Here is a 26,283-nt window from a genome sequence, read left to right as displayed (position 1 = left end):
CAAATCAACATATATTTTTATGTTACTTTAACTCAACAAATCAAGTTAAACCATTTTAACTTGTTTTTATAATTTAAGTCACTTAAAATAGTAGGTTGAATTGACTTTTTTGCATTTTTTACAGTGTATTGACACTAACTACAGTTAACTTCAAGTGGCAGTTGAAGATATTACGTGACTCGAAATTATGACTATAATGAACATAAATGAAGGTGAATTTAAAGAGGAGGTAGTCTGGACATATTAAAGGTTGCAGTGTTGTAAAAATACAATCTTTAGTATTGTATGCCAGATGCCAATAACAAAATGTTTCGTTTATCATCATTAACCGTGTCTTTAAATCTACATTATTACTTAATACCTTAATCCCTTACACAGTAAAATAAGACATAAGATAAAGAATATTTAAAGCTATACACTGATGAGCTTTTCTGCAAAATTCTTGAAAATGTGACATTAAATTAGTAAATATTATTTATCTCAATGTAAAGGAATGGTTTTCCAATAATCTAATAATACATTTTGCTCTCATAGCACTTTGATGGTACTATAAACAATACACTTTTACAATGAAATATAAGTATTGACTGTAGGCTTAATTTTTTAAGCCTAAATAGGGTGCCCATTAATTACACTTAAAAACGTCATGTATTCATCAAACAAGAATTAAGGTGCAAGGTCCCATTCGTAAGACCAGAGTTAAAAGAAAGATAGCACGTAATTGAATGTGATCATTTTGGCTTTTTAAAGTCATCTATCTGTATCTTTACAGTAAATGTGCAGCTTGTAAGATGGCTGTAGGACTGGGGAGACTACTTTGATTTACAGTACCTAGTAAGACTGCATAGTTAAAAGTTAATTATATTCCAGTTTTAAGTAATGAAAAATTGCGATGAATTTCTTAAGAATAATGTGTATGGCAGTGTTGCCAAGATGTGTAATATTTTGTTTATTTTCATGATCGCAAGTCTACATGAACCTTATTCCGCTCTGCAGATAGTCAACCGCTAATTTTATCATGCTGGCTTATAGTGTTAAAACGTTCAGTGTTAAAATACAATCTAAAATATACAGACGGGATCCTTTAGACACAAAGACAAAAAACAATAATTTTACCTCATTTGAAGCATCATCATATATCCTCTCAAAGATGCCTTAACATTCTTGCAGCTTTTAGATATTACTGTTCATGTGCCAGTTTTGTAGTACAAGGAAAATACATAATACGAAAAAAAGAGGATAAAAGTATTTAACACTGCTAATATAACTAAATAAAAAATATAAAATCCATATATGTTTGCTTTGCCATGAATGCTTTGCAGAATAAACTGTATATGATATAGTTTCAGCATATTGTCATGTCAACAAGAAATTAAGAGAAAAAGCGAAACTTATAAAAAGCGTAACACGGTATTGAAGCCAGTCTCACGTAGCAATATCATACCCATCAGTGAAAAGCCCATTAGCAATATCATGCAGAGCAGGATAAATGTCCTTTTTGTACATAAATTAAGCAACTAAGGAAGACTGGGTTTGTGATAATGTGAATAATTTCGTTTCCTCATAGCAACAGTTCCTGCCTGATGCCAAAGCTGTAAGTGCCTGCTTTAGCTCATCCAGTTGAAGGCCACCATGTGCCCCTGAATCATAACGGCGACCGTATGTTGTGGGGCTGTAGGTTGAAGAAAAACTCATGGTGAAACCTGAGCTTGTAGCATCAAAACTTCCCCTTCTAGAGCCTGATCTTGAACCGGTTCTAGATCCGGACCTAGAGCCCGAGGTTGATCCAGAACCACTGGCGCTGTATGGGCTGTAAAGGCCTTTACTTGATTGAGAGGAAGCCTCGAGCAAACGCAGACCTGATCCTTCCTCTATCATGCTTCGGTCCATGGCATCTTTGTATGAGATCTTGAGTTTGGTTTTGGGGCAGGTGAGGTATTTGGAGTATGCACTGACGTCTCTCAGTTTCTGTGCAGTGCGTGCATCTAGGGTACCTTTCTTGGTGGCATCATCCAGTGATACTCTTCCTGCAACATCTGGTTCAATTAATCCACCTGTTAAGTACTGGACTTCAAGGAACCGTTGGCCAGCTTCATAATAGAGCCAGCCCTTCTTTAAGGCTTGAGCGGCTGACATTTTGGTTTTGGTTCTTGGATCTTCAAATCCCTGAAAAGCTTTCTGAGCCAAGTTGATACGGTCAACCATTAACTTGTCCACCAATCCTTTGTTCACTGCATCAGCAACAGTGAATTTTTCTCCAGTGTTTGGGTCAATAATTCCTCCTGTGCATGCTTGTGCTTCTAGGAGTCTTTGACCAGTGATGTTGTCGACCAAATTTCGATGCATAGCCTCTGTGACCGTCACCTTTTCCAAAGTATCTGTATCTAGAATTCCAGCCACAGGTCCGGTTTCCTCTGTTGGATCACTCCAGGTTGTAGCGGGGGTCTTTATGGAGGGAACTGGGCTCATGGTATAGGAAGAACTAGATCCAAAGGAAGAGGAACGTGATCTGGAGCCACTCATATTACCAGAGAGCATGTCTGCAAATTCAGTAATGGAAAGAGTACCAGCACGGTACTGGTCCAAAGCGGACTGGTCAATGAGGCCCTTAGAGATTGCATCGTCAATGTCATACTGCCGCCCAGACCTTCTGTCAGTGATCATAGACTTGACAACACCATCAGAAGATGAGGTGGTAATTTCCTCCCATTCACATTCTTGCTCTGCAAGCTCAATGTATGTTTGATGGTCAATGAGCCCTTTGCGGTATGCTTCATACACAGACATTTCTTTTCCTGTTTCAGGATCTACAATCACAACTCTTCGTTTGCGCACTGAGGACTTGGAGGAGGTCTTTCTTTCTCGTTTCTTTTCTTTCAGCAGTAAAAGAGAGAGTCCAGTTTCAGTGTCTGTTATGCAGCGTTCCATCAGCTGGAGGTAGGTCAAATTCTCCTCTGTGTTTGGATCGAAGAACCCCTTAGTGTCATCAGATGGATCCGTAAGAATGTTATTCATCTCCTCATCAAATAGACCCCGTTTGTAGGCAACTTCAACAGGTAGCCGATGACTCTCTTCAGGATCAATAATTCCCCCTGTGGCTATCTGAGCCTCGAGGAGACGGATACCGTGGTCTTTTAGTATGAGACCTTTTTTCATAGCCTGGAACAGAGAGATCACCTTGCCAGAGTATGGATCTTTGTAGCCAGTTACAGCTCGCTCAGCTGAGAGAAGTTTGTCTTTAAATTCTGGTCCAACAACTCCTGTTTTCACAGCTTCTAGGACATTCATTTTTAGATTTTTGATTGGATCGATGACATACCCAGTAGCTGCCTGAGCTTCCAGAAGTTCAAATGCAGTGCCTGGTCTGATCATGTTCTTTTTCATTGCTTGGTAGACTGACAGCCGATCTTTGGTAGCTTCTACATACACACCTGCAATAGAGCTGATGCCTTCAAGATATTTCTTCAGGTCTTTACTGAGGTCCTCTACAGAAATGGTACCCTCCATCAATGCTGTGTAGGTCTTCTGATCAATGATTTGAGAGCGCAACAGCTCATCTATGGTGATCTGCTTTCTAAGTCCTTTAAACAGAAGCTTTTTGTCTGCCAGAGACAATAATCTTAGGCCGCTCTCTTTATCAACTTTGCATCTTTTGCGAAGTAGTGCATAGGAGATTGTTTCATCTGTTGTTGGATCTGTAAAATATTTAACATCGCCATTCAGATCAGATATCCTCTCACAGGTTTCCTTGTTGATGTATCCACGCTGCATGGCAATATCAGTTGGAAGGCGGAAATAGAACTCTGGATCCATTAGGCCACCTGTTGCTTCTTGGGCCTCCAAAAGCTTCAATGCATAATCCTCAGGAACCAGGTCTTTTTTCATGGCTTGGAATAGAGAAATCACTTTACCACTGTAAGGATCTTTGTAACCCGTGACTGCTCTCTCAGCGGACAAGAGTTTGTCATGCATCTCTGGGCCAACAACACCCTTCCGGACAGCCTCATCAACTGTTAACAATTCGTCCTTCACAGGGTCATTGATAAATCCAGTTGCTGCTTGTGCTTCCAACAGATTAATGCCAATTTCAGGTTTGATGAGACCTCTCTTCATGGCTTGATAGATGCTAACCTTAGTGTTATTGTCTGACAGTACTCCAGCAATGCTGCCGGTTCCAAAGAGGTACTGCTTTACAGAAGGCATCTCCATGATTTCCCGGGTGGTTTTCTTGCCTTGTTTAAGCAGGTTGTAAGTTTCAAGGTCTATAATACGAGCTCTGTAAAGTTCATCGATGGTTACCCGACGTCTGATTACATCGCATGACATGCTTTGCTCAGTCTTGATGATCTCTCTTTGTTCGATGATTTCAATTATAATGATGATCATTCTTTCTTTAGTGATTCTTCCTGAGCGGTACTGTTCAATGAGCCTTAGTCTTTCATCCTCTGGAAGCAAATCTGATTTCATGACCTCCCATAATGTCACTTGTTGCCCTGCAAAACTTTCATGTGGTATATCAACTTGAGTGTTAGCCCAGTCTGCTTGTGCTTGTTCCTCAGTATAAATGTAGGATTTCTCAGCTTGCTTTGGAGCCTCTGCTTTAGAAAGTGGTAATAGGCAAATTCCCAGGTCTGGATCGACCATGCACCTTTCTTTTAGTTGTTTATATGTGACACTCTCATCTTTGTTGGGGTCAGTGAAACCTTTGATGTCATCTGTGGGCTCTTTGAAAGATTTAACCAACTGCTTGCTGAAATATCCACGCTGAATGGCTATATCATTAGGAAGGCGATGGCTGTTTACCGGATCGATTATTCCTCCAGTGGCCTCCTGAGCATCTAGAAGAGGTAATGCATGTTCTCTAAGAACAAGTTGTTTCTGCATTGCTTGAAGAAGAGAGATCTTATTGCCAGTGTATGGGTCTTTGTAACCAGTTACAGCTTTTTCAGCTGATAGTAGTTTTTCGTGTAGCTCTGGACCGATGATGCCAGCCTTTACAGCATCATCTACTGTAAACCTCTCATTTCTGATGGGGTCAATTATGTACCCAGTAGCTGCTTGAGCCTCCAGCAAGGGCAGACCTGTGTCTGGTGTCAGTAGTTTCTGCTTCATTGCTTGGTAAATGCTAAGTTTTTCTTTAGTATTTTCCACAAATACTCCAGTAATACAGTCAGATCCTTGCAAGTAGCGTTTGACGGATTCAGTTTCACCAACCTCAGCAGGTTTCATTTTGCCTTGTTGGAGCATATCATATGTATCTTTGTCAATGATTTTAGATTCAAACAAGGAACTGGCTGTTACAGGTCCTCTTAAACCCTCAAAGCTATCCTCCTTCCTCTTCTTTTCTTTTTCATCCACCGTTGTGATCATTATGGTGATTAGTTTTTCAATAGTCACTTTTCCTGATCTATACTGTTGAATGAAATAAATCCTTTGTTCCTCTGTTAAATATTCAGAGTTGATAATTTCCCATATGGTGACCTTTCTTCCTTTAAAAGGTCCACTGTGTAACTCTACAGTGGCATGACTCAATGAGTCTTTAGTTTGAGTGTCAGAAAGAGGTTCTTTTTCTTTTTCTTTTGACTTGACTGCCTTTTCTGAGATTGGTAGTAACGGGAGGCCAGTCTGTTTATCTGTGATACATCTTTTAAGCAATTCAGTGTAAGTGACATTTTCTTGTGTGTTGGGGTCAACAAATAGTGTGCTGGAGTCAGATGGGCTACTTAAAGTTTTGTTCATCTCTTCATTAAGGTAACCACGTTTACATGCAACATCTTGAGTGATGCGGTAACTTTTCTCTGGGTCAATGATTCCTCCGGTGGCAAGTTGAGCTTCCAGGAGTCGGACTCCTTGGTCTTTCTTAATGAGATCTTTTTGCATTGCCTCAAAGAGGGATACAGTTTTACCAGTATATGGATCTTTGTAACCACAAACTGCTCTTTCTGCCGACAGCAATTTCTCATGGAGCTCTGGGCCAACAACACCACTTTTTACTGCTTCATCAACAGTAAGCTTTTGGTTCTTTACTGGATCAATAATGAAGCCAGTTCCAGCCTGAGACTCTAGAAGGTCTATTGCTGGATCTGTTCCAATGATGTCCTTCTTCATGGCTTCGTAGAAAGACATTGTCTCCTTAGTTGATTCAACAAGCACTCCAGCAATACTGTGTGTGCCCTGCAGGGCTTTCTTAACAGGTTCAAGCTCAGAGACCTCTTTAATAGTAGCCTTGCCATTATGTAATTTGTTGAATAAGTCTTTATTAATAATCTTCGCTTCCAGAAGTTCTGTTGCAGGCACAGATGATCTCAAACCTTCAAAGGCAGGTTCCTTCTTGTTCTCCTTGTCCTCTACAACAGTTATTACAATCTTGATAATTTTTTCAACTGTAATTTTGCCTGTCTTGTACTGACGAATGAGGTCCTTTCTTTGTTCCACAGTGAAGTATTCTGAATTGATGACTTCCCAGATGGTCACAGTCTTTCCTTTAAACCTTCCAAATGGAATTGATACGCTTGTCTTGCTAAATATATCTTTAGTTTCCTCATCTGTGTAAGTACTTTCAATCTGTCCTGCTTTCTCTGTGATGGGTAGTAATGGAAGGCCTGTGTCAGGATCTGGTTTGCATCTTTCCAGTAACTCAGAATAAGTGAAGCTATCCTGAGTGTTGGGGTCTATAAATGATTTCTTGTCAGCAGGAGGACTGGAAAGAATTTTGCCTAAATCATCATCCAGTTGACCCTGTGTACATGCTGTTTGGACTGACACACGGTGACTATTGACTGGATCAATTATTCCACCAGTTGCATATTGAGAATCAAGAAGTTTTCTGGCCTGGTCTTCCGCAATCAAACCTTTCTTCATGGCTTCAAATAGTGAAATTGTATCACCAGTGAAGGGATCTTTGAATCCTGTGGCAGCCCTTTCAGCAGACAACAATTTGGTGTGTAACTCAGGTCCAACCACACCATCTTTCACAGCTTCATTGACAGACAGTCTTCTGTTTTTGATGGGGTCAATTATGTAACCCGATGCAGCCTGAGCTTCGAGAAGCATCATAGCGGTGCTTTGTGTAATCTTCTTGTCTTTTAAAGCTTGGTAGATGCTCATTTTCTGATTGGGTTCAACTATTACACCACCAATGGAATCTTTACCTTTTAGGCACATCTTGACTTTGTCGTTTTTGGAAAGATCTTGCACTGTGGTTTTGCCTTTCTTAAGCTTGTCAAATTCTTTTTTGCTAAGCACACCGATTTCGTGAAGCCTGCTCGCAGGAACTTTCTCTCTGATTCCGTCAAAGGCCAGTGGTGCATCTTTTTTCACACCATCCACATCTGTAGAGCCATTAAGGACCTTCTTTGTTGTTTCTACCATAGTCACTTGAACTAATTCTTCTTCTGGGACGTGATCAGTTTGGATCTGAATTTCCTTGGTGTCGGATGGCTTTTGTGAACTCTGAAGCTGCTTGAGTTTTTCTTTCAAGTTCTTGTTTTCGTCGGCAAGAAGTTTCTCTTGCTCAATTCTCTTCTTTTCAAGCTCTTGCATCTCTTTTTGCTTGTTCTGCCTCTCTTCCTCAGCCTCCTTTTGCTTTTTGAGAGCAGCATCCATGGCAGACTGGAGTTTCTTCTTTTCCTCATCCATCTGCTTTTTCTGACGTTCCTGTTCATTTTTAAGAGCCTCTGCCTTCTTTACTTCATCTTCAAATTGCTTTTCCAGCTTCTTCTTCTCCGCCTCAATGGCTTTTTCCTTTTTCAGCAATGTGTCTTTTTCTGCAAGGAAAGTTTGCTGGAGCATAGTCTTCTCCTGCTGTAATTGTTCTTGTTGCACGTTAGCCATCTGTAAGGAAAAGGCAGAAAATAATAATGAATAAATGGAAATCATTATTACAGCTGAGACTCAATTAAAACCTATTGTTGAATGAATATTTAAAACACTTTAAATAATTGAACATTTTTAATTAAATAAATTATTTGTTTAAAGTAAAACTGCATTTCAGTTTGGTAACAATACACAATATCTAAAGCTTTACACAAATATATTAAACTCAATTAAACTAAGTTACATTACAGTGTCCTCAGAAATAGGCATCAAACATTAGTATTACAACAATTATAGCTATGGGCTGCATGACCTAATTGTGTTCTGCCATGTTTACTTTGTTCTGTATACACAACGTTATCTTAAACTGAACTATATCATGGATACTGCATTGTAAAAAGTGACCAGAACATCTTGGTTCATGACAGTTGCAGGATTTGTTATTTCTTTGTCTTTCAAAATAAAATATACACAAACAAAGATGTTTAGGTTGTATACAAAAAGTTAATTGTTAATTTAATTTAATTAAGGGATTTAAGGGTATAAATAATAAATAAAGTATAAAAGCTATACTACAACATGCAACACAATACCTCTTTTGACTGTTTTTGTAACTCAGCAGCTTCTTTTCTCAGTTTTTCCTTTTCTTTTTCAAGGTCTGCTATTGCTTTATGCAGATCATCAGCCTCTTTTGTGCTCTGCAGCCTCTGAATTTCCAGTTTCTCAACAACAACGTGTTTTTGTGAAGTAAATGTTTCTGTCTCCAGCATACGGGCTTTGATTTCATCTGCTTGTTTCTTGAATTTTTTGGCTTCCTCTTCCGCTTTGGACTGAGCATCACTTAACTGTGTCACCTTAATCTTTAGTTTTTCAGCCTCTGCTTTAATTTCTGATTGTCGTTTGCGTTCAGCTTCCAAAGATTTCTGGAAACCTTCGGTCTCCTGTTCCAGTCGCTGCTGCATCTCTTTTTTGGCCTCCAACAACTTTTGGGCTTCCACCTGAGCTTGATCTTTCTGTTTCTGAAGGTTCTCAGCTTCAGCCTTTAGTTTCATTGCCTCCTGAATGGCCTGCTTTTTCTCCTCCAGCATCTTATCGGCCAGTTCCCTCTGTTTGGCGAGATCTGACTCTGCAATTTGTCGAAGTCTTGCAGCTTCTTGAGCCTCGACATTGAGCCTTGCTGCCTCCTCTGCCAACTTTTTCATGTTCTCAGCCTCCTCCTCGAGAAGTTTCTTAGTGTTGTCTTTATCTTTCTTCATAAGCTCTTGGTTTTCCTTTTCAATTTTAAGTTTCAGTTTTAGTAATTCCTCCATCTGAATCTTGACTTTGGAGAGCTCATCTTCTACTTGAACTTTTTGGTTCACAGCATCACTGACCTCTTGTTTAAGTCGCTTAAGTTCATCATCAAGAATAGATTTTTGTTTGTCTGTGTTATCCAGTTGCAATTTAACCTCTGCCAACTCTTTTTCAACCTGAGACTTTTGATTTAAGGTCTTTTCTGCAAGCTGTTTATACTTGGCCATCTCGGCATCTGCCTCTTGCCTTTGTTTTAGAGCAGCAGCCTCTGCCTCAGCCCGCCTGGAAGCTTCTTTCTCAGCTTCTTTTCTTAGTTTTTCAGCATCTTCCTGGGCTTTGGCCTGTTTGGCAGCTTCAGCCTCAGCAGCCTGCTTTTGACGCTCAGCTTCTTCTGCTTTCTTCTGCAAAAGGGCAGCCTCTTTCTCTGCCTTTGCTTTAGCCTTTTCTGCATCTTCTGCCAGCTTCTTTGCCTTATCAAACTCCTCCTTAAGTTTATCCTGTGCTACGGTATCTTTATTTTGTTGGAGAAGAATAGTCTGTGATTTCTGCTCAGCAGCAGTATATTTCTGTGAGGCTTCTTTGGCTAAAAGGATCTGTTTCTCTGCTTCCTTTTCCGCAATCTCTTGCTGCTTTTTAGCCTCATCTGCTTTCTTATTAAGACGTTCAACCTCCTCTTGAGCAGCTTTGTGCTGCCTTGCTGCCTCTTTTTCTGCAGCTTGGATTTTCTTTACCTTCTCCTCTGCTGCTTTTCTTTTCTCCTCTTCTTCCAAAGCAAGTCTTCTAAATTTCTCTGCATCTTCCTCTGCCTTTGCTTTGCTCTTCTGAGTCTCATCGGCCATGCTCTTCAGTTTGTTAAGCTCAAGTTCAAGGTCCTGCTTGCCAGTTGAAGCCTTTTCAAATTTAAGCTTCAGAATGTGGATCTCCTCCTCCACTATTTTCCTCTGCGTCAGTGTTTCTTCCACGATTTTCTTTTGCCTGTCAAGTTCAGTGTCTGAGGACTTCTTTAACTGATCTATCTTTTCTTCGATCGCTTGCTTGTGCTGAGCTGCTTGATCTTCGAGGGCTTTTCTCTGGTACGCTTCCTCTTCAGCTTTTCTCTTTAGACGGTCATTTTCAGCTTCCTTCTCTTTCAATGCGATCTCAGCTTCGGCTTTCAATCGTGTCGCTTCGTCGATAGCTGCTAACTTTTCTTTGAGAATCTTCTCAGCCTCTGCTCTCTGGCGAGCCGCTTCGTCCTCTGCAAGCTGCCTCTGTTTCTTTGCCTCTTCTGCAACTAACCTCAGCTTAGTTGCCTCCTCGGCAAGTTCCCTCATCTTTGCAGCCTCCGATTCAAGTAGTTGTTTGCTCTTTTCAGTGCTTGACGTAGAGTCCTTCTCGGCCTTCAATTTCAGCTTCAGAAGAATCTCCATCTCCTTTCTGACTTTGATCAATTCCTCCTCCAGCTCCTTCTTCTGCTGAACAGCAGAATTGACTTCGTTTTTGAGACGTTGGAGCTCATCATCCAAGACTGATCTCTGTTGCTCAGCATGTTCAAAATCTGCTCTTAACCTAATGAGTTCTTGCTCAGCTGCGAGCTTTTGTTGGGCTGTTTCTTCAGCCTTCTTCCTTTGATTCTCAAGTTCCTTCTCTGCAATCTCTTTCTGTTTAAGTGCGGCATCCTCAGTTTTTGCCCTTTTCTTTGCCTCCCGTTCGGCCTCCTCTTTCTGTTTTTCCGCATCCTCTTGAGCTGCAGTTTTCTTGTTGGCCTCTTCTTCTGCCTTAAGGCGAAGACGAAGAGCTTCGTTAGCTTTCTGTCTCCACATTTCTAGTTCCTTCTCAGCCTGCTCTCTTGCCTTATCTGCTTCCGCTTGCTGCTTCTTCAGATGCTCTGCCTCCTCCTGAAGCTGAACAACCATCACATGCTCATGTTTCAGTGACTCTTCCAGTTTGGCTGTCAGTGACAACTGTTTACTTTCAAGCTCAGTGGCTGCAGTCTTCTTGGCCACCTCTTCTACCACTTGAATCTGCCTCTGCTTTTCCAGCTCTGCTTGCTTCATGTGCCTCTCTGCTTCTTGCGCTTGGAGCTTAAACTTCTCCAGATCCTCAAGGGCCTTCTTCTTCTCTTTGGCGGCCTGCTTCTCTGCTGCAGATTTCAGTTTAAGCTCCTCTTCCGCCTTGCTTTTCTTTTGAGTCTCTTCAGCAACTTGCTTCCGAAGCTTATCTGCCTCTTCCTGGGCTGCCTTTAGAAGTTTGTCTGCTTCTTCTGCATTGCCCCTTAGCTGCTGAAGCTCTTTTTCAGCAGAGGATTTCTGTTTCATTGTCGTCTCTAGCTGGATTCGTATTATATGGATTTCTTCCTCAATTCTGGTCCGGCTTATGAGAGCTTCCTCCACCTGTTGTGTCTTGGATTTGATTTCTTGCTCCGAAAGACTTTTGAGCTCCTGAAGCTCACGCTGGACATTCTGCCTCTGTTTCTCAGCATCGACAGCGACGTCCTGACGTTTGTTGACTTCGTCTTTCATCTTCATTTTCAGCTCATTGGCCTCTTGTTCTGCTTTGGCAATAGCCTTTGCGTGAGATTCAGCTAACTGTCTTTGCTTTTCTAGCTCGGCCTGCATGTCTGAAAGTTTTTTCCTCTCTTCCTCCTTAAGTCTTTCAGCAGCTTTCTGTATTAGTGGACGTAAATAATGAGGGAAATAGAGAAGTTTAGTATTTTAGAGTTAGATGTTATATTTGAAAGAAATTACAGATGTAAACAAATAGTTAATTATGTTAACTAGTAAAATATGTAGCTATAAAATATTGTGAGAGACAACGTATGGTACACGAAATGAGACACAACCACAAAAATCAACACTACAGCTGGAATTACAAAATAGTGTCATGCTAATAAGGGGTTATCATTAGATATGACTTGGATATTCAACCTGATTCATATTAAATATGCAACGCTCTCATTCTGAATGTTAATAAGTTTGATTTAATACCAATATTTAATACAATCTGTGTGTTAAGTGTACCTGACTCTTTAGTTATCAAATGTGCCAAACAGTGCCCATTTTTTTTTTTAAAGCACAAAAGCTTCCTCATTGAATCTTTTTCAGTGAAGAATAAAACATTAGTGCGGATTGCAGCAAAGCAAAAATAACTTGCATTTGTGTTTGTAGATTTATTATGCTTTAAACTATACAGTGATGCAGCAAAGAAAGGAAAAAAGGTAGAAATTAAAATAATAATGGCAGACCAGAACATACACTGTAAATATCCTTGTTGCACTTAAATTTTGTACGTTTTAACAACTTGACTTAATCAAGTCATTTCAACTGTCTTGACTAGTGAGGGGTTGGTATAAATAAATAAAGATAAAGTTGAATGGGCTTATTCAACTTTTTGAGCTTAATAAAAGTTATTACAACTTTATTTTTTAAATTTATATCAACTTCAAAGTAAAAAAAAGTTGAAATGACTTATTAATTTTAAGTTGTTTAAACTTAAATATTTAAGTGCAACAAGCAATTTTTACAGTCAATAAAATAAATAAAAAAGATCTGATAAATGTCATGATTTATGCATACATTTAACATAGATTTATGAATGGCAAAAATGCAAGCACATTTTATATCAGGTATTTACGTTTCGGAAGAGGGAAAATGATGAGCATGCATTTTTGTGGACAATTTACCTCTTTAGCGCCCAAACATGACAAACATTCATCATGACAAAGCACTGGGCAAGCAGTTTAGAGAGGCAAACAGAAAATAGGTTAGAAAAGAAAAGGGAAACAAAACAATTACAGAGAAAGGAGTGGCAGTTAGGCTGAAGCATACCAGAGTAAAATCAACAACCAGAGCCATAAAAAAAGTGATGGGAAATGCTGCTTTCTGATTACAGGAGCAACAGAGAGCAGCCAAACAAGAAATTAAACCAGAGAAAGAAAGTGGCATCATTTGAAATGTAATAGCACATCTACAGTACTATTACAGACTGCACATGCACAATCCTTACTTTTATTTTAATTATGTTTTGCTTCAGACTAAATGGTATTTATGCTGATTGAGAGCTCACTATAGTGGAACAGAAATCAAGCCTACGCATAGTACTAAACGTATAATGAGAGACATATGGCAAATTTGGATGTACTGCATCACAAGTGTTAGCTTTACTGCAGACCTACATTTGGATATCAATGTCTTCTGCAAAAAATGACTTTCTTACTTAGTATTTTTGTTTTGTTTTCAGGACAAATATCTAAAAATTCTTAAATAAAGATGTATTTTCTTGATGAGCAAAATGACCTAAGAATATAAATCTCGGTTTTAGACAAAAATATACAATTTAAGTGAATTTGTGCTTAAAACAAGCAAAAATATCTGCCAATGGGTTGAAAAAAAAATCTTGAAATAAGTTAACTTTTTTTCACTGCAAAAATGATTTTCAAAATTTTTTTTTAGATATTTAACTGAAAACAAGACAAAAATACAAAAAAATCTTAAATTAAATTAAGATGCTTTTTCTTGATAAGCAAAAAATAAGTCTATTTTTTAGACAAAAAGTATAAAATTTAAGTGATTTTGTGCATAAAAAATCTGCCTATAAGTAAACAAGTTTTTATTGAATTTTTCTTGAATTTAGTGTTTCAATTTAGGCTGCTTGTTTTATGCACAAAATCACTTAAATTTGATATTTTTGGTCTAAAAACTAGACTTATTTTCTTAGGTCGTTTTGCTCATCAAGAAAAGGCATCTTAATTTAAGAATTTTTATATATTTTTACTAAAAACAAGACAAAAATACTAAGAAATGTTTTCCTTGAAAATCATTTTTTGCAGTGTTCTTAAACAATTATTTAAAGAAAAATTTCTCACCCCATTGGCATATATTTTTGCTTGTTTCAAGCACAAATTCACTTAAATTGTATATTTTTATACAACAGACTTATTTTCTTAGGTAATTTTGCTCATCAAGAAAATACATCTTAATTTAGAAAAAATTTAAAAAAATTATATTTGTACTGAAACAAGACAAAAATACAAATTAAGAAAGTTTTCAAGAAAAAAAATTCTTAGCATTTTTGTCTTGTTTTCAGCAAAAACATTCTTAAATTAAGTTGTTTTTGTGATAAGCAAAACGCCCAAAGAAAATAAGTCTAGTTTTTTGACCAAAAATATCAAATTTAAGTGATTTTGTGCATAAAACAATCTGATAATGGGGTAAGCACATTTTTCTTATCCCATCGGCAGATTTTTTGCTTGTTTAATGAACAAAATCACTTAAATTTGATATTTTTGGTCTAAAAACTAGACTTATTTTTTTGGGTTGTTTTGCTCATCAAGAATAAGCATTTTAATTTAAGAAATTTTAAATATTTTTACTGAAAACAAGACAAAAATACGAATAATTTTTTTTCTTGAAAATAATTTTTTGCAGTGGGTATACATTTTAGTTTGTGTGCAATCTGAAAACAAAACTGTCACCTTTGAATTTCTGTTTTTTTGTCAATAAAACTACAGAAATACTGAAATAAACTAAACGGTGTGTCTCATATGGTTTTCGCAGTGAATTAAATATATATCCCCTATATGTCCATACATAAAACTATGTCTTCAAGTAGTTTAGTACTAAATTACTTGGACACTTACCTCCTCATCCTCTAGGCGGCGCTGTGTTTCTATAATGAATTTAATGTATTGGCTTGATAGAGTCAGTAGCTCACTGTAGCGTGTTCTCAAAGTCACATACTGAAATACAGTTTTAAAAGTTTAAGTTAATATTTTATGACAAAAAGGAGAGAAGATAAAGATATATCCTAAGTTAAAAATGTTTCAGGGTGAAAGAGAGCTAAAAGAATATTTATCTCACTGGGTTCACACCCATGTTTACCTTCTACTCATTTACAAAAACTATGTTTTTATATTACATTTCTATAAAATCAATTTTATCTATTACTCATTCGATCACTTCTCCACTGGCATATTCAAGTGGACATCAAAGTACTGATGGATGACGTACCTCTTGGATGACGTCATCAGAGGAAGACTCCATTTTGGCTTTCTTCATAGGAGAAGCGATGGGCTCAACCACAGCTTTATATGTCATCAGCTGAAGCTCATAATCCTGGATGAAAACATTCATTTACAAGATGCACATATATCACTTTGATGTTGTGTTAAACATGTTTAAAGCTGTACACACCTTTATGGCATCAATGTAGACTTTGGCATATTTATGACACTCATCCACCTTGTCCTTGTTCTTTTCAATCTCTTCAAGTAGTTTCTGTATGGTGGAAGTAAAAGAATGATGTTTAATAGTAATACATTCACATTTACACATAAAGTCCAGATTATTCATTATTATTATTATTATTATTATTACCTTTTCCTGGGCCAGCTGTTCTTGTAGGGCTTTGTTGTTGCCGATGGGCACAGCGTGAAGCTTGTCCTGCCTCTGCTTGGCATCGGCTATCCAGCGAATAAGCCAGTCGTAGCTCTGCCTGTAGGTCTGCATCTGCCTCCTCAACAGATCAAGCTCTCGCTGTCTCAGCTCGATCTGAGCAAACACGGCCTGCCAGCGTTCCCTCAGGTTGACCACCTGCTGCCTATACTGCTCCAGCTCGACATCACGCTCGCTGTGAAGCTGAGACATTTGGTCGTTCACCGCTACAGCCCTCTGAAGCTCTTCATCCAGGTGGTCAAAGGTGGCCTGATTGCCCTCGGCTTCTGAGCGCAGTATCTGTGATGGAGAAATGTGAGGTCATGTGTGATTTGTACTCATACTGAGGAACTGCAGCAAGCTTTTTATGACCGTCACCTGCAGCTGCGTTTTGTCGGCCTCGACTGCCTTCTCATTAACAGGAACTTTGTTCACGTCTCGCAGCTGGTTCTCATACTTGTTGAGAACATCCTCAGCTCCCTGTGTGCTGCGGATTACCATGTGAATGGTCTTCAATCTGCACAGAGAGATATGGAAAGAAAGTTTAAAAAATAGAAATACGAGTATCCTAAATGCTTATTTAAAAATATTAGTAAGCCTGTGGATGGACAATGACTGGGCACTGACTTGTCTAGATACACAGATGAAAGACTGTAGACGTGGTCCATCTTTTTCTGGGTGATGTCAATCTCTGAGCGAAGAACAGGGCCAGAACTGGACTGCTGAGATGTTGCCAGCACCTCTTCACTCTTTTCCACCATCTTGTCCAGATCTTTCTTTAGACCTTCCAACTCGGTCTGTACTTTCTGTACATACACAGAAAAGCATACACAAGTATTTAGCAATAAAATAGAGCAACTTGCATTTGAGGTCTGCATATGGTTTTACCAAACTATAGTATATTTAAATAAAATCAGCTTAAGACATTATTTACTCATTATTTTATGATTTACTGTTTTCTACATACAATTATCCTACATAATGTAAAGAACATTCACAAGGTGAAAATATAACCTTGATATTTTTAATATTGACTGAAGGCCATGTCACTTTGATGCTCTAATGATGAGACATTAGCCTGAATTTCACAGACAGTGTCACATATTGGGTCATATTTGTGTTATACCAGAATGAGAGTACAGTAGCTGCATCCATCTGGGATTTTCAAGCAACTACAGTAAGTGTGCAGGGTATTTTTTTAAGATACTTGCATTTTTTATAATATTTTTCAACATTAAAGGAAAACACCACAGTTTTTCAATATATTACTATGTTCTTAACTCAACTTAGACGAATTAATACATACCTATCTTTTTTCAATGCGTGTACTTAATCTTTGTACAGCGCCTCATGAATGTGTTAGCATTTAGCCTAGCCCCATTCATTCCTTAGGATCCAAACAGGGATGAATTTAGAAGCCACCAAACACTTCCATGTTTTCCCTATTTAAAGACCGTATGGTGTATGGTGTATGGTGGCACAAAATTAAACTTTTGTTTGGAGCCATAGGAATGAATGGGGCTAGGCTAAATGCTAACACATTCACGAAACCCTGTAGAAAGATTAAAAGTGCACGCATTGAAAAAGGTATGTATCAATTCATCTAAGTTGAGGTAAGAAGATAGTAAAATATTGAAAAACGGTGGTGTTTTCCTTTAATAAGGCAGCATGTACAGTACAGTACAATAATATGTGTTTCTTCACACCATTTGTTCTGTGGTCCTCTGTGCACAAGCTTTGAGAGGCTCCTTGTCCATTAGTTGTCTGAGACGACTGACAGTCCTGGTCTCACAACCCTCCAGTCTCAATCTCAGGTCTTTAATCTGGGTAATGTAGCTTTTGCACACCGACTCATCCTGTTCTCCTGTATTGAAACCAACAAGAACACAGTTTACCTATTGTTCATTTTGGCATATGCAAGCAAATAACCTCCACTGTAAAGCAGTAAAGCATTCGTTACACTTTACAATAAGGTTATATTTGTTAATGGTCTGGCTAACATGAACTAACAATGAGCAATATTTTAGCAAAATCAAAAGTTGTAACTGTTAAGATTAGTTAAGGTGCAATGAACTGACAAACAATAATACTGACATTAACTAATATTAATAAATGCTGATAAACATAATTGCTCTCTGTTACTGTGGGTTCACACCAGACACGCTTGAGGCGTCAAAATCACGTCGTTGGATGCTTGAACATTTTGAGTGTACTCACTTCATTCGTGCGTCAAATTCGCATCATGGGAGGGGCTTCTGCGACTCCGCTCGCTTCCTAAATTAATGTCACTAATAGAGCAAGCTCCTGATTGGTTAACGCGGGGCGTTTTTTCGCCAAAGTTCATATTTTTCAACTCGTGCGTTTTCCCGTAGCAACGGTCAATATGCGTAATTCGCGCATCTAGGCGGAATCGCTTCTACCGCTCCATGCTAAACACCTCATTCACGCCACAAGATCTCCAGGCGTGTGTTAATGCGCCTTTACATTGACTTAACATTGAAATCACTCGCGTTTGACACCTCTACCGCGGCTGGTGTGAACGCAGCATTAGTTCATCTAAGCTAAAGCATTTACTAATGTAAACAAATACAACCCTATTGTAAAGTTTCCAGTTCACTTGCACACACTCTTATCACCGTGTATTAAACTGTCCACAGGTAACCAAACCTTACAATGGTGATGAGATGCATGGTTTCATACATGCTGACTTTTAAAGAGTCATAATAACACATTAAAAGCATGCTATACAATGTACAACACAGCAGAGTCAACAATGATCAGAGCAGAATGCAATACAGTACAAAAAATGACATAAAAGTCATTCAAAGTTGGTTAATCTTCAAATCCACACTGTTAAGTTTACCCGTAGCTTTGTCTTTTGGGATGAAGACAGGTTCTGAAAAAATATGTCTTATAAGTCATAATGCCAGATACAAGAGACAACAAAGCTCTTTACGGTGAATAGCAAAGCCATAATGCCCTTTATTGTATTGTATCAAGCATCTGATAAAAGCACTTATTTACACAAAACAAGGTGTTTCTGGGTCACAAAGCCTTTGTGTGATTGAATCCGAGGACCAGATTGCTTTGATGAAATGTAAAAGTGATGATAGATTGTCAGCTCAGGGCATCTGTTTATTCAGATGCATACTGTAAAACTCACCTTGTTCAACAGACTGCAGCAGGTTATCGTAGTGTTGCGTGGCTTTGCCGTAATTGCTCTCAGCCTGCAGGCGATCATCGGCGCCAAAAAGTTCAGAATCCTGACTATCACGAATGAAGGCTTGATAGTGTTGCTCTAAGGTCTTGAGAGTCAGTCGATATTCTTCGACTCTTAATGTCTTAAACTATAAAAGATTGAAGATGTACGTTACTACCTGTACATACAACACTCCTATATTTAGTTGCTATAGTGGATAAACCTTGGTGGTCTGGTTCCCTTAATAAAAGCAAAAAAACTGCATGCAATTGTAATAAAATTCATGCATATTGAGTTTGATATACTCTCTTATAATGCTAACATCTTGAAAGTATCTAAATCCCAAAAAATCTGTGCGTGTGCTAGTTAGTTACCATGATAAAATTCCAAGAGTTGATAAGCTGGATATCTCGCGTGAGGTACTGCCAAGACAGCAGACTCTTCATATTGACATGGAGCTTATGCCACAATACCATCAACCTTTGCTGACTCGCGTCCAAACTAAAGTTCGGAAGATAAAAAGGCAGAAAACACAGATCAAAAGATTTTATATTGTAACCTCTGCATGCATCAATCTCGACAAACCACTCGTGTGTTCTTCCAAATCTCATAAATAGAGATGAAAGGAATATGTGGAATTTGATTGTACTGCCAATTGTAGGAATGAAGGCCCTCCTGTCCATGCACTACATTACCTTGAACTCAGGTCGACTGCTTCTTTGTTGGTTGGAGGGATTAAAAAACAGATGGATGGTACTGTGGCTTCACTTCCACCGGAGCTTCGCACTTTCCATTTGTACGGCTGAGAGTTGTTTATCAGGAAACACTCGTCTCCTTTCTGTACTGTGATCTGGACACAAAGAATCAAGTATTGTAATTATGAATTTAAAGGAATAGGTCACCCATTCATCAGGGTTCCCACACCTTAGTTAACTTCAAATTTAAGGACCTTTCAAGGACTTTCCAGGTCCAGTACCCTCAAATTCAAGGACTAAATGTGGGGACACATTTCAAGTTAGAGCAAGGTTACATTGTGTTACCTTTTAAGATACATTGTTACACTTTTGAGGGAACTCGCACTGCGTCACTGCAGTGACACTTTCGGGGCGCCTCCAGGGGTAAGTGCGTCTGAATGAGTATATCAAATTAAACTAATGGTGAGGCTTAATGACAAAGACAGGATGATGCGGGTGCCAGGAAGTATATCGCTGTATGAAATATTGCCAAACGGCATTACAGGGACGCAGGAAGTATGGCAAGGAAGACGCAGCGTCTTGTTCCCTTAACAGGGAACAGCAGTTACATACGTAACCCGAGACGTTTTTATGTGTCAAACACAACTATGCAAAAAAGCATTTTGGTATGAATCAACATTCGCATACAGAATAGGGATGGGCATTCGATTAAATTTTTTTAGTTGATTGTCGGGGAGAATTAAACATCAACTATCGATAAATCATTAATATTTTTATCATAAAAAATAATTATTTAACTTTTATAATTCAAAAATGTTGAATACAAAAATACAGCGTGTTTTCCTCCATGAGACCTTTATTACAAGATCAACTTGTGGCAAACAGTTAAACTACATTTAGTTAGACGAACGGAACATATATGCGCTTGAATATGCGGTGCTCTAAAGCAGCAGAACCTTCAGCTGCGAGCCGCATTCTTAAACAGAGACTTCATTTGTTCCAAAAAATCATGACCTCTTCATGATTATTTTTTTGAAATCAAAACGGAAGGTCACAGATAACGGAGTATGGTGTCAAATATTGCACCCTGGTGGTAAAATGTTGAATTGCTGCCACACAGTGAAATTAATTTAATTGCTTCAAGACACACGCTACGCTAGGCAACGCAATCTATATTAGATAAAAAAAGTATTCGATTAATCAATAACAAAGTAACGTCATCGACTAAATTCTTGACGATCAATTATCGATCGTCGATTAATCATGCCCATCCCTAATACAGAAGATATAAGCATTAAAAGCAAACAGTTTTTCATGTGTGCTTAAAAAGTCTAGAATTTTTATGATCTTATCCTACACTACACAGGGAATAATATGGATTTTTTTTCCTAAAAACTTCTCAGGGCCTTGAATTTTTTCCCCCAGATTCACAAACTTTCAAGGATTTCAAGGACAGGTGGGAACCCTGATTCATGTGCATTTTTATTTTTTTTAAAGTCTTGTGATATCAGAATCAATTCATTTTATTACCATGCGTGCACAAGTAGAATCATGTGAGAAACCGTCTTTGCTTTACCTCCATTTGTTTGAAGTCACAAACAGCTTGAATGGGTAATTTGCCTTTGACGGGGTGCGCTGTGTTTCTCGGTTTCAGCTGAATAATGGTTTTGGCTCTCCGGTTGAGACCCTCCAGGTGAGTCTTGAACTCATTTAGTTGATCTTTCTCCTCCTGAAGGCCGAACAAACAGTGACACACATGAGCTCTGTTTCATCGCAATGCATTCTGGGATTGATTTCTCCAAAACGGACACATTCTTATACCAGGTTTCTCATGAAAATGTATATAAAGACACACCGCTGCATCCTGTAGCAAATCTTCTAGCCGTGTGACTGTGATGGAACGCTCACACACATATTTCTTCTTCATCGTCTCCTCCATCTTCTTCATTCTGTCTTCAGCATCTTTAACATCTGAGAAGAACTGTAGAATGAGAGAATTGGTTGATGATTGAAAGTTGATGGTTCAAATTTAACGTCTGTGCTTTTAAAACCATGACAATGGATGTACCTGGAAGTAAGCTGTGTTTTCTTTAAGATGAGTCTCGATGCAGCAGCACAGCTGAAGGATCCAGCTCCATTGAGTCTGAAGAGCTGCAGTAAAGGCCTACAGAGAAACATTTACACATAGCCATTATTAATGCCCATTTACTTAATGTAACCCACATGCAAAAATTTAATGCACACATAGTAAATATTTCATACTTCAATAGTCTTTCTGGCAGGATGGCCATCTTTCAGAAGTTTGTCTCCGGTCACCTGGACTGTGTGGACCTTCTTCTCTCTCTGTTCAAGTTCTCGCATCAAACCCTAAAACATGGCATAGGAATAAAATAATCACAAAAAAGTAATCATAGCGCCCTCCAGTGGCAAGTACATGACATTTTCCCATAATCACTGCAGCTGCATTTCTGCATATTGTTAATACAAAAAACAGCAGTCAGAATGTTGTTCAACAGGTTGAATTTTTAGCATTTTTTTTATAAGTGCAGGTATAATTAAGATGTGCTTACTGAGTAGTTGTCCTTCTTAGCGGTCATGTTTGAGTTTCGGTCACTCCAGTCGTAGTTTACTTCCTCCTCCTCTTTCTCGTTCAGCCAAATCAGCTCTTTGGTGGCGGCTACAACGAAAGCATGCAGCTGATCTAGATTGCGCAGACGAGCTTTGGAGGAGTTCTGAGGAAAAACAACCACAAAAATTAACCAAAGTTTCATTTCATATTAGTGAAATGAAAATGGTATACAGTATCGATGGAGAAATGGATTGAGGCTTAGTTCAAAAACATACCAGCAGCTTGCCGTACTGAAGGTCCAGTTTGCCCAAGCATTCTCGATAGGCTCCTTTACTGACTGGAGTCAACTGATTCTGAAAAAAGAATAGTTGCAGTTAAATGCAAATTTGGCAAGGACAGTTTCTACTAAGCATTACAGAAATGTGTACTACAGATATGCTATCACCAACCTCGTCTGCTCGTGCACGATCGATTTTGTATTTGAAATCCTCTATAGACTGATGAAGGCCACGGTGGCTGCCAAGTTGAGACTCCACGGTGGGGAGATCTTCACCCCATTCTGCCGCATCAATCCGCCTCTGGTTCTCTTCCACCCAGGCCAGAAGGTCCTGAATGTACTTGAGGGTGACTTCATCTAGCTCAGGTCTTATGCGTTGAGGAGACTGCTGCAATGTTTGGACATGAGAGACCTGTGTCATAGCCATCTGGGTCATGGGCACCTGTGATACCGTCACACCGGACTTCAGACGGAGATTATATTCGCTGCGCAGGTTCACCAAACGCTCATGGAGGCGGTAAACCCTGAGATATGAGAAAGAGGAGAAAGATGAGTTATCGTGTGAGATTGGGTTGTGCTTTATTTTACAGTATGTGCACTTAAAAGTGTACAAAAAATTTAATGCAAAACTGGTAGCATGTAATTAATATTCGTTAAGTAATCTAATTATGAAATCTGGAGCACCAAAGTTTAATTTCAATCTTTGACCTGACATTACTTAGTATTAAAGACATCAAGGTTATTTTTCACATAATGTTCTTTTCATTATGTAAGATGATTTTATGTAGAAAAAAGCTGGGTTTTCATAGGCAATTTCATAAACAGTAAGAGATATTTTCTCATTTGATAATTAGATAAAATGGTAATACTGCAATAATGACATGCATGGTTATTTATATGTTAGCTTTATGATCTTTGCTTTTACACCTCCATTCTAGAAAATACTGGACTAGAAAATTACATTAAAATATTATATTGACCTTCTATACATCTGTTCTGCCTGTAGATGGCGCCCATCTTTCAGTAATTGCACATCATTGAAAAGGTATCGGATCATGTTTTCGGCCTTGTTCAGATCCACCTCGACCTCAGATGCGTGCTGGACGGGTTTTCCTGCATTCAGAAGACGTATATCCTGCAAATGTTGAAAATTATGAATATTAAAAAACCTGCCGATTTCTCCTTTAAATCAAATGTGTGTGTGACTGTATCTTACCGTCTGTAACAGTGTTTCCACCTGGTTAAGCTGTTCCTCACACACACCCGACTCCATCTGCACCTTACTGACTACTCTCTGCAGACGCTCCAACCTGGAAAAATAATGCATGACCGTCACACACTCTAGAACAGATTTAAGTCACTATATCTCCAAAATAAAACCAACTAAATATGATTTAGCTATTCAGCAGCACTAAAAAGAATTTAGTTTTTATTCATTCCTGTTGATGCACCAACTCACACCCTCGTCGGACGGAGCAGGTACTCCAGTCCATAGCTGTCATTGAGAAAAGCCATGACTAATAATCCTAATAATTTTAAATCGCAGTCCACAAAGTTTTTTTTTTTGAAGTGGAGACGCACTAAATTTGATGTTTTCTGTAGCGCTGCCTTAACTGAACACTAACTGAGCAGCAGATCGTCTTGTGACAAACCTTTCTGAAAGTGACGCCTTGTTTGCATCTAATAACAAACGCATGACAAATAATACTTTCCAAAACAAATGCATTACTTTTTATATAAACTGTAAAAAAAACCTTACATTCACTACTTCAATGAAAGACATTCATTGTTCAAACATCTCATAATAGTCTTTGAATTGTATGATTTATTCTCCAAACAAAATTCAGATTGAAAAAGGAGTTTTAAAAAGAACTGTGATACTATTTTGCTGTTTTATATCACAAACCAGTAGAAATTATACCCTTTTACTACAAGAATGTAACTTATGAGAAGCTAATAGACATATTAAGAAAAAGCACCATCTCACCGTTCAAACTCCGAGCGCAGGAGTTTCTCTCGTTCCAGTATGGCCACATGCAGACGACCCCACTCTTTTTCCACATCAATGGGGTGGTAACCGGGCGGAACCTTGACCTGACCAACCTGTACAGAACCCTGGTACCAAAAAGCCCCATAAAAAAGTTAAATATTGATCAAACATTTAAGGGAAACTCACAAATGTGCCTCATTGAAGTGAACTACTAAAGTGAATTTTATACCTCGAATGACTTGTAAATAAGCTTGGAGCGATTTTTGTCCATCTCCTTTGCAGGCAATTCAGTCTCCTTGAATTTTAGAAACTGGCGCCAAAGAACCTACAAAGAAAAAGAAGCCAAACAGCCATTTTAAAATTAAATGGGCATCATTTTATTTGACTTCTTGCAGGATAGCGGTATGCATTGCATTTATGGTCACAACAATAAAAAGCATTTATGTTAATATTATTTTTCTTTTTTATGTTTAAAAAAATCAGCATTACGGTACCAAATCGTAGTTATGCATGCAGATAATATGGATACTAGTGTTGTAGTTCTCCAGTCTCAAGACCACTTTTTAAAGGTCTTGGTCTCGTCTTGGAATCAACCGCATTTTTACTCGTCTCGTCTCGGACAAAGAGGTCTTGGAATTTTATTTCAAGACCGGTCAAGACCACAACTGATTGCACATCACACATTTTTTTTATCATTAATTTTATGCAGTTTATTCAGGTTTGGCATATGATGTTGGCATTGTTTAAGTTTCTCCCAATGACAGTTTTTCTAATTTTATTACTAAAAACACCTGCATTGTGTTAAGTGAATGGCAAGCCATGGAAAGACAGTTCAGAATAAATGGTTAATTTGATTTCAGCTCTTTAGTGTTTGTTCACTTTTATTTGCTTATAGACAAAGATAAATTCCCACATATCTGCAATGCCTTTGAATATTTTATCAACTTCTCTGAAGGCATACACACACACGCGCACACGCGCACACACGCACACAGACAAGAAGTGCCTAATTATATGCATATTCCACATTTTATCATCAGTGTTTTAATGCAGTGACGTGCAATGGTCTTGGTCTTGACTTGGTCTCGGCCTGTCTTGGTCTTGACTCGGTCTCGACCCTTTAAAGCAGGGGTGTCAAACATGTGGCCCGCGGGCCGGATACGGCCCGCAAAGGTGTCCAATCCGGCCCGCGTGTTGATTTATACAGTATTATTAAATATTAAATACATATTTTAAAAACCCTTTTAGGCGGGTGTCTAGTTCGTTTTTAATATGAGAGACTTGCGGAAAGCAGCAAAACGCGGAACATAGAGCAAGCACGGTGCCCAAAAATCTTGCCGTTTTATTGTTACCGCTCCGCTAAAGATCCACCGATTCTGGTAATCCACTTCGTGTTTTCCCGCCCGCTCCACAGCATCTCTGTGTCCACTCTCTGCCTGGAGAGCGAAGACGACAGTTTCCGAAGTTCGTTGAATTAACAGGTAGATTCATTACATTATATCAGTTGTTAAACCGCAGAATTAGTAATTTGTAAGTATGTTTATGTATTTCTTCCGGTAATGATTTGCTGTCAGTGTTCTAAAAGTGCTAACAACTTAGCAAGCTAACAAAAACAAAATATCCACATTCTTATTAACGTTACAATGCTTGTCTAATCGATTTAATGTTCCTGATCAGATCTAAGTTAATATAAACACTAAATTCGCTGTTGTTGGCACACTTTGTAAACAAAAAATACAAAAACACCAATGCCTTCAGAAAATAACGACAGAGAAGGGAAAGAGAGGCTTTTAGCAGCAGTTCAACATTGCAAACATGGATTCAAAGCTCCATCAAGCCAGCCGGTAAATCATATTGAATATTTAGCAGATTGTCAAACTTTAATTCTTGTTATTATATTTCCCATTATAATCACATGTCTAAGTTGATGCTAGTAATATAACACATAATATTTATAATACTTTATTAAAACCATAATAATAGTACCACCCCCCACAGTGCCATTTTTGGTTTGGGACACTGCCCCATCTAGCAT

At 38.5% G+C, this 26,283-nt stretch overlaps 1 protein-coding gene across 1 annotated transcript in view; it reads right to left on the bottom strand.

Moving 5' to 3' along the window:
• Positions 1-26,283, bottom strand: part of LOC135773587 (uncharacterized) — a 142,218-nt gene that overhangs the window by 29,360 nt on the left and 86,575 nt on the right. Inside the window, exons 14-37 of the mRNA XM_065283256.2 lie at positions 24,478-24,573; positions 24,246-24,373; positions 23,475-23,568; positions 23,239-23,393; positions 22,431-22,782; positions 22,257-22,334; positions 21,983-22,144; positions 21,675-21,779; positions 21,481-21,576; positions 21,268-21,393; positions 20,989-21,141; positions 19,413-19,567; positions 19,092-19,218; positions 18,682-18,865; positions 18,382-18,414; positions 17,225-17,382; positions 16,146-16,324; positions 15,897-16,035; positions 15,462-15,818; positions 15,279-15,362; positions 15,096-15,200; positions 14,726-14,824; positions 8,409-11,753; positions 1,513-7,833 (exon numbers count right to left, since the gene is read on the bottom strand). Of these exons, the coding sequence (XP_065139328.1) occupies positions 1,513-7,833; positions 8,409-11,753; positions 14,726-14,824; positions 15,096-15,200; positions 15,279-15,362; positions 15,462-15,818; positions 15,897-16,035; positions 16,146-16,324; positions 17,225-17,382; positions 18,382-18,414; positions 18,682-18,865; positions 19,092-19,218; positions 19,413-19,567; positions 20,989-21,141; positions 21,268-21,393; positions 21,481-21,576; positions 21,675-21,779; positions 21,983-22,144; positions 22,257-22,334; positions 22,431-22,782; positions 23,239-23,393; positions 23,475-23,568; positions 24,246-24,373; positions 24,478-24,573 (12,831 nt within the window). The remainder of the gene's footprint in view (positions 1-1,512; positions 7,834-8,408; positions 11,754-14,725; positions 14,825-15,095; positions 15,201-15,278; positions 15,363-15,461; positions 15,819-15,896; positions 16,036-16,145; positions 16,325-17,224; positions 17,383-18,381; positions 18,415-18,681; positions 18,866-19,091; positions 19,219-19,412; positions 19,568-20,988; positions 21,142-21,267; positions 21,394-21,480; positions 21,577-21,674; positions 21,780-21,982; positions 22,145-22,256; positions 22,335-22,430; positions 22,783-23,238; positions 23,394-23,474; positions 23,569-24,245; positions 24,374-24,477; positions 24,574-26,283) is intronic.

This window comes from Paramisgurnus dabryanus, chromosome 19 (genome assembly GCF_030506205.2).
Source record: "Paramisgurnus dabryanus chromosome 19, PD_genome_1.1, whole genome shotgun sequence".
Classification (NCBI taxonomy): Eukaryota; Metazoa; Chordata; class Actinopteri; order Cypriniformes; family Cobitidae; genus Paramisgurnus; species Paramisgurnus dabryanus.
The sequence above is the reverse complement of the archived record's forward strand: the minus strand, read 5'-3'. Positions and strand labels throughout refer to the sequence as shown.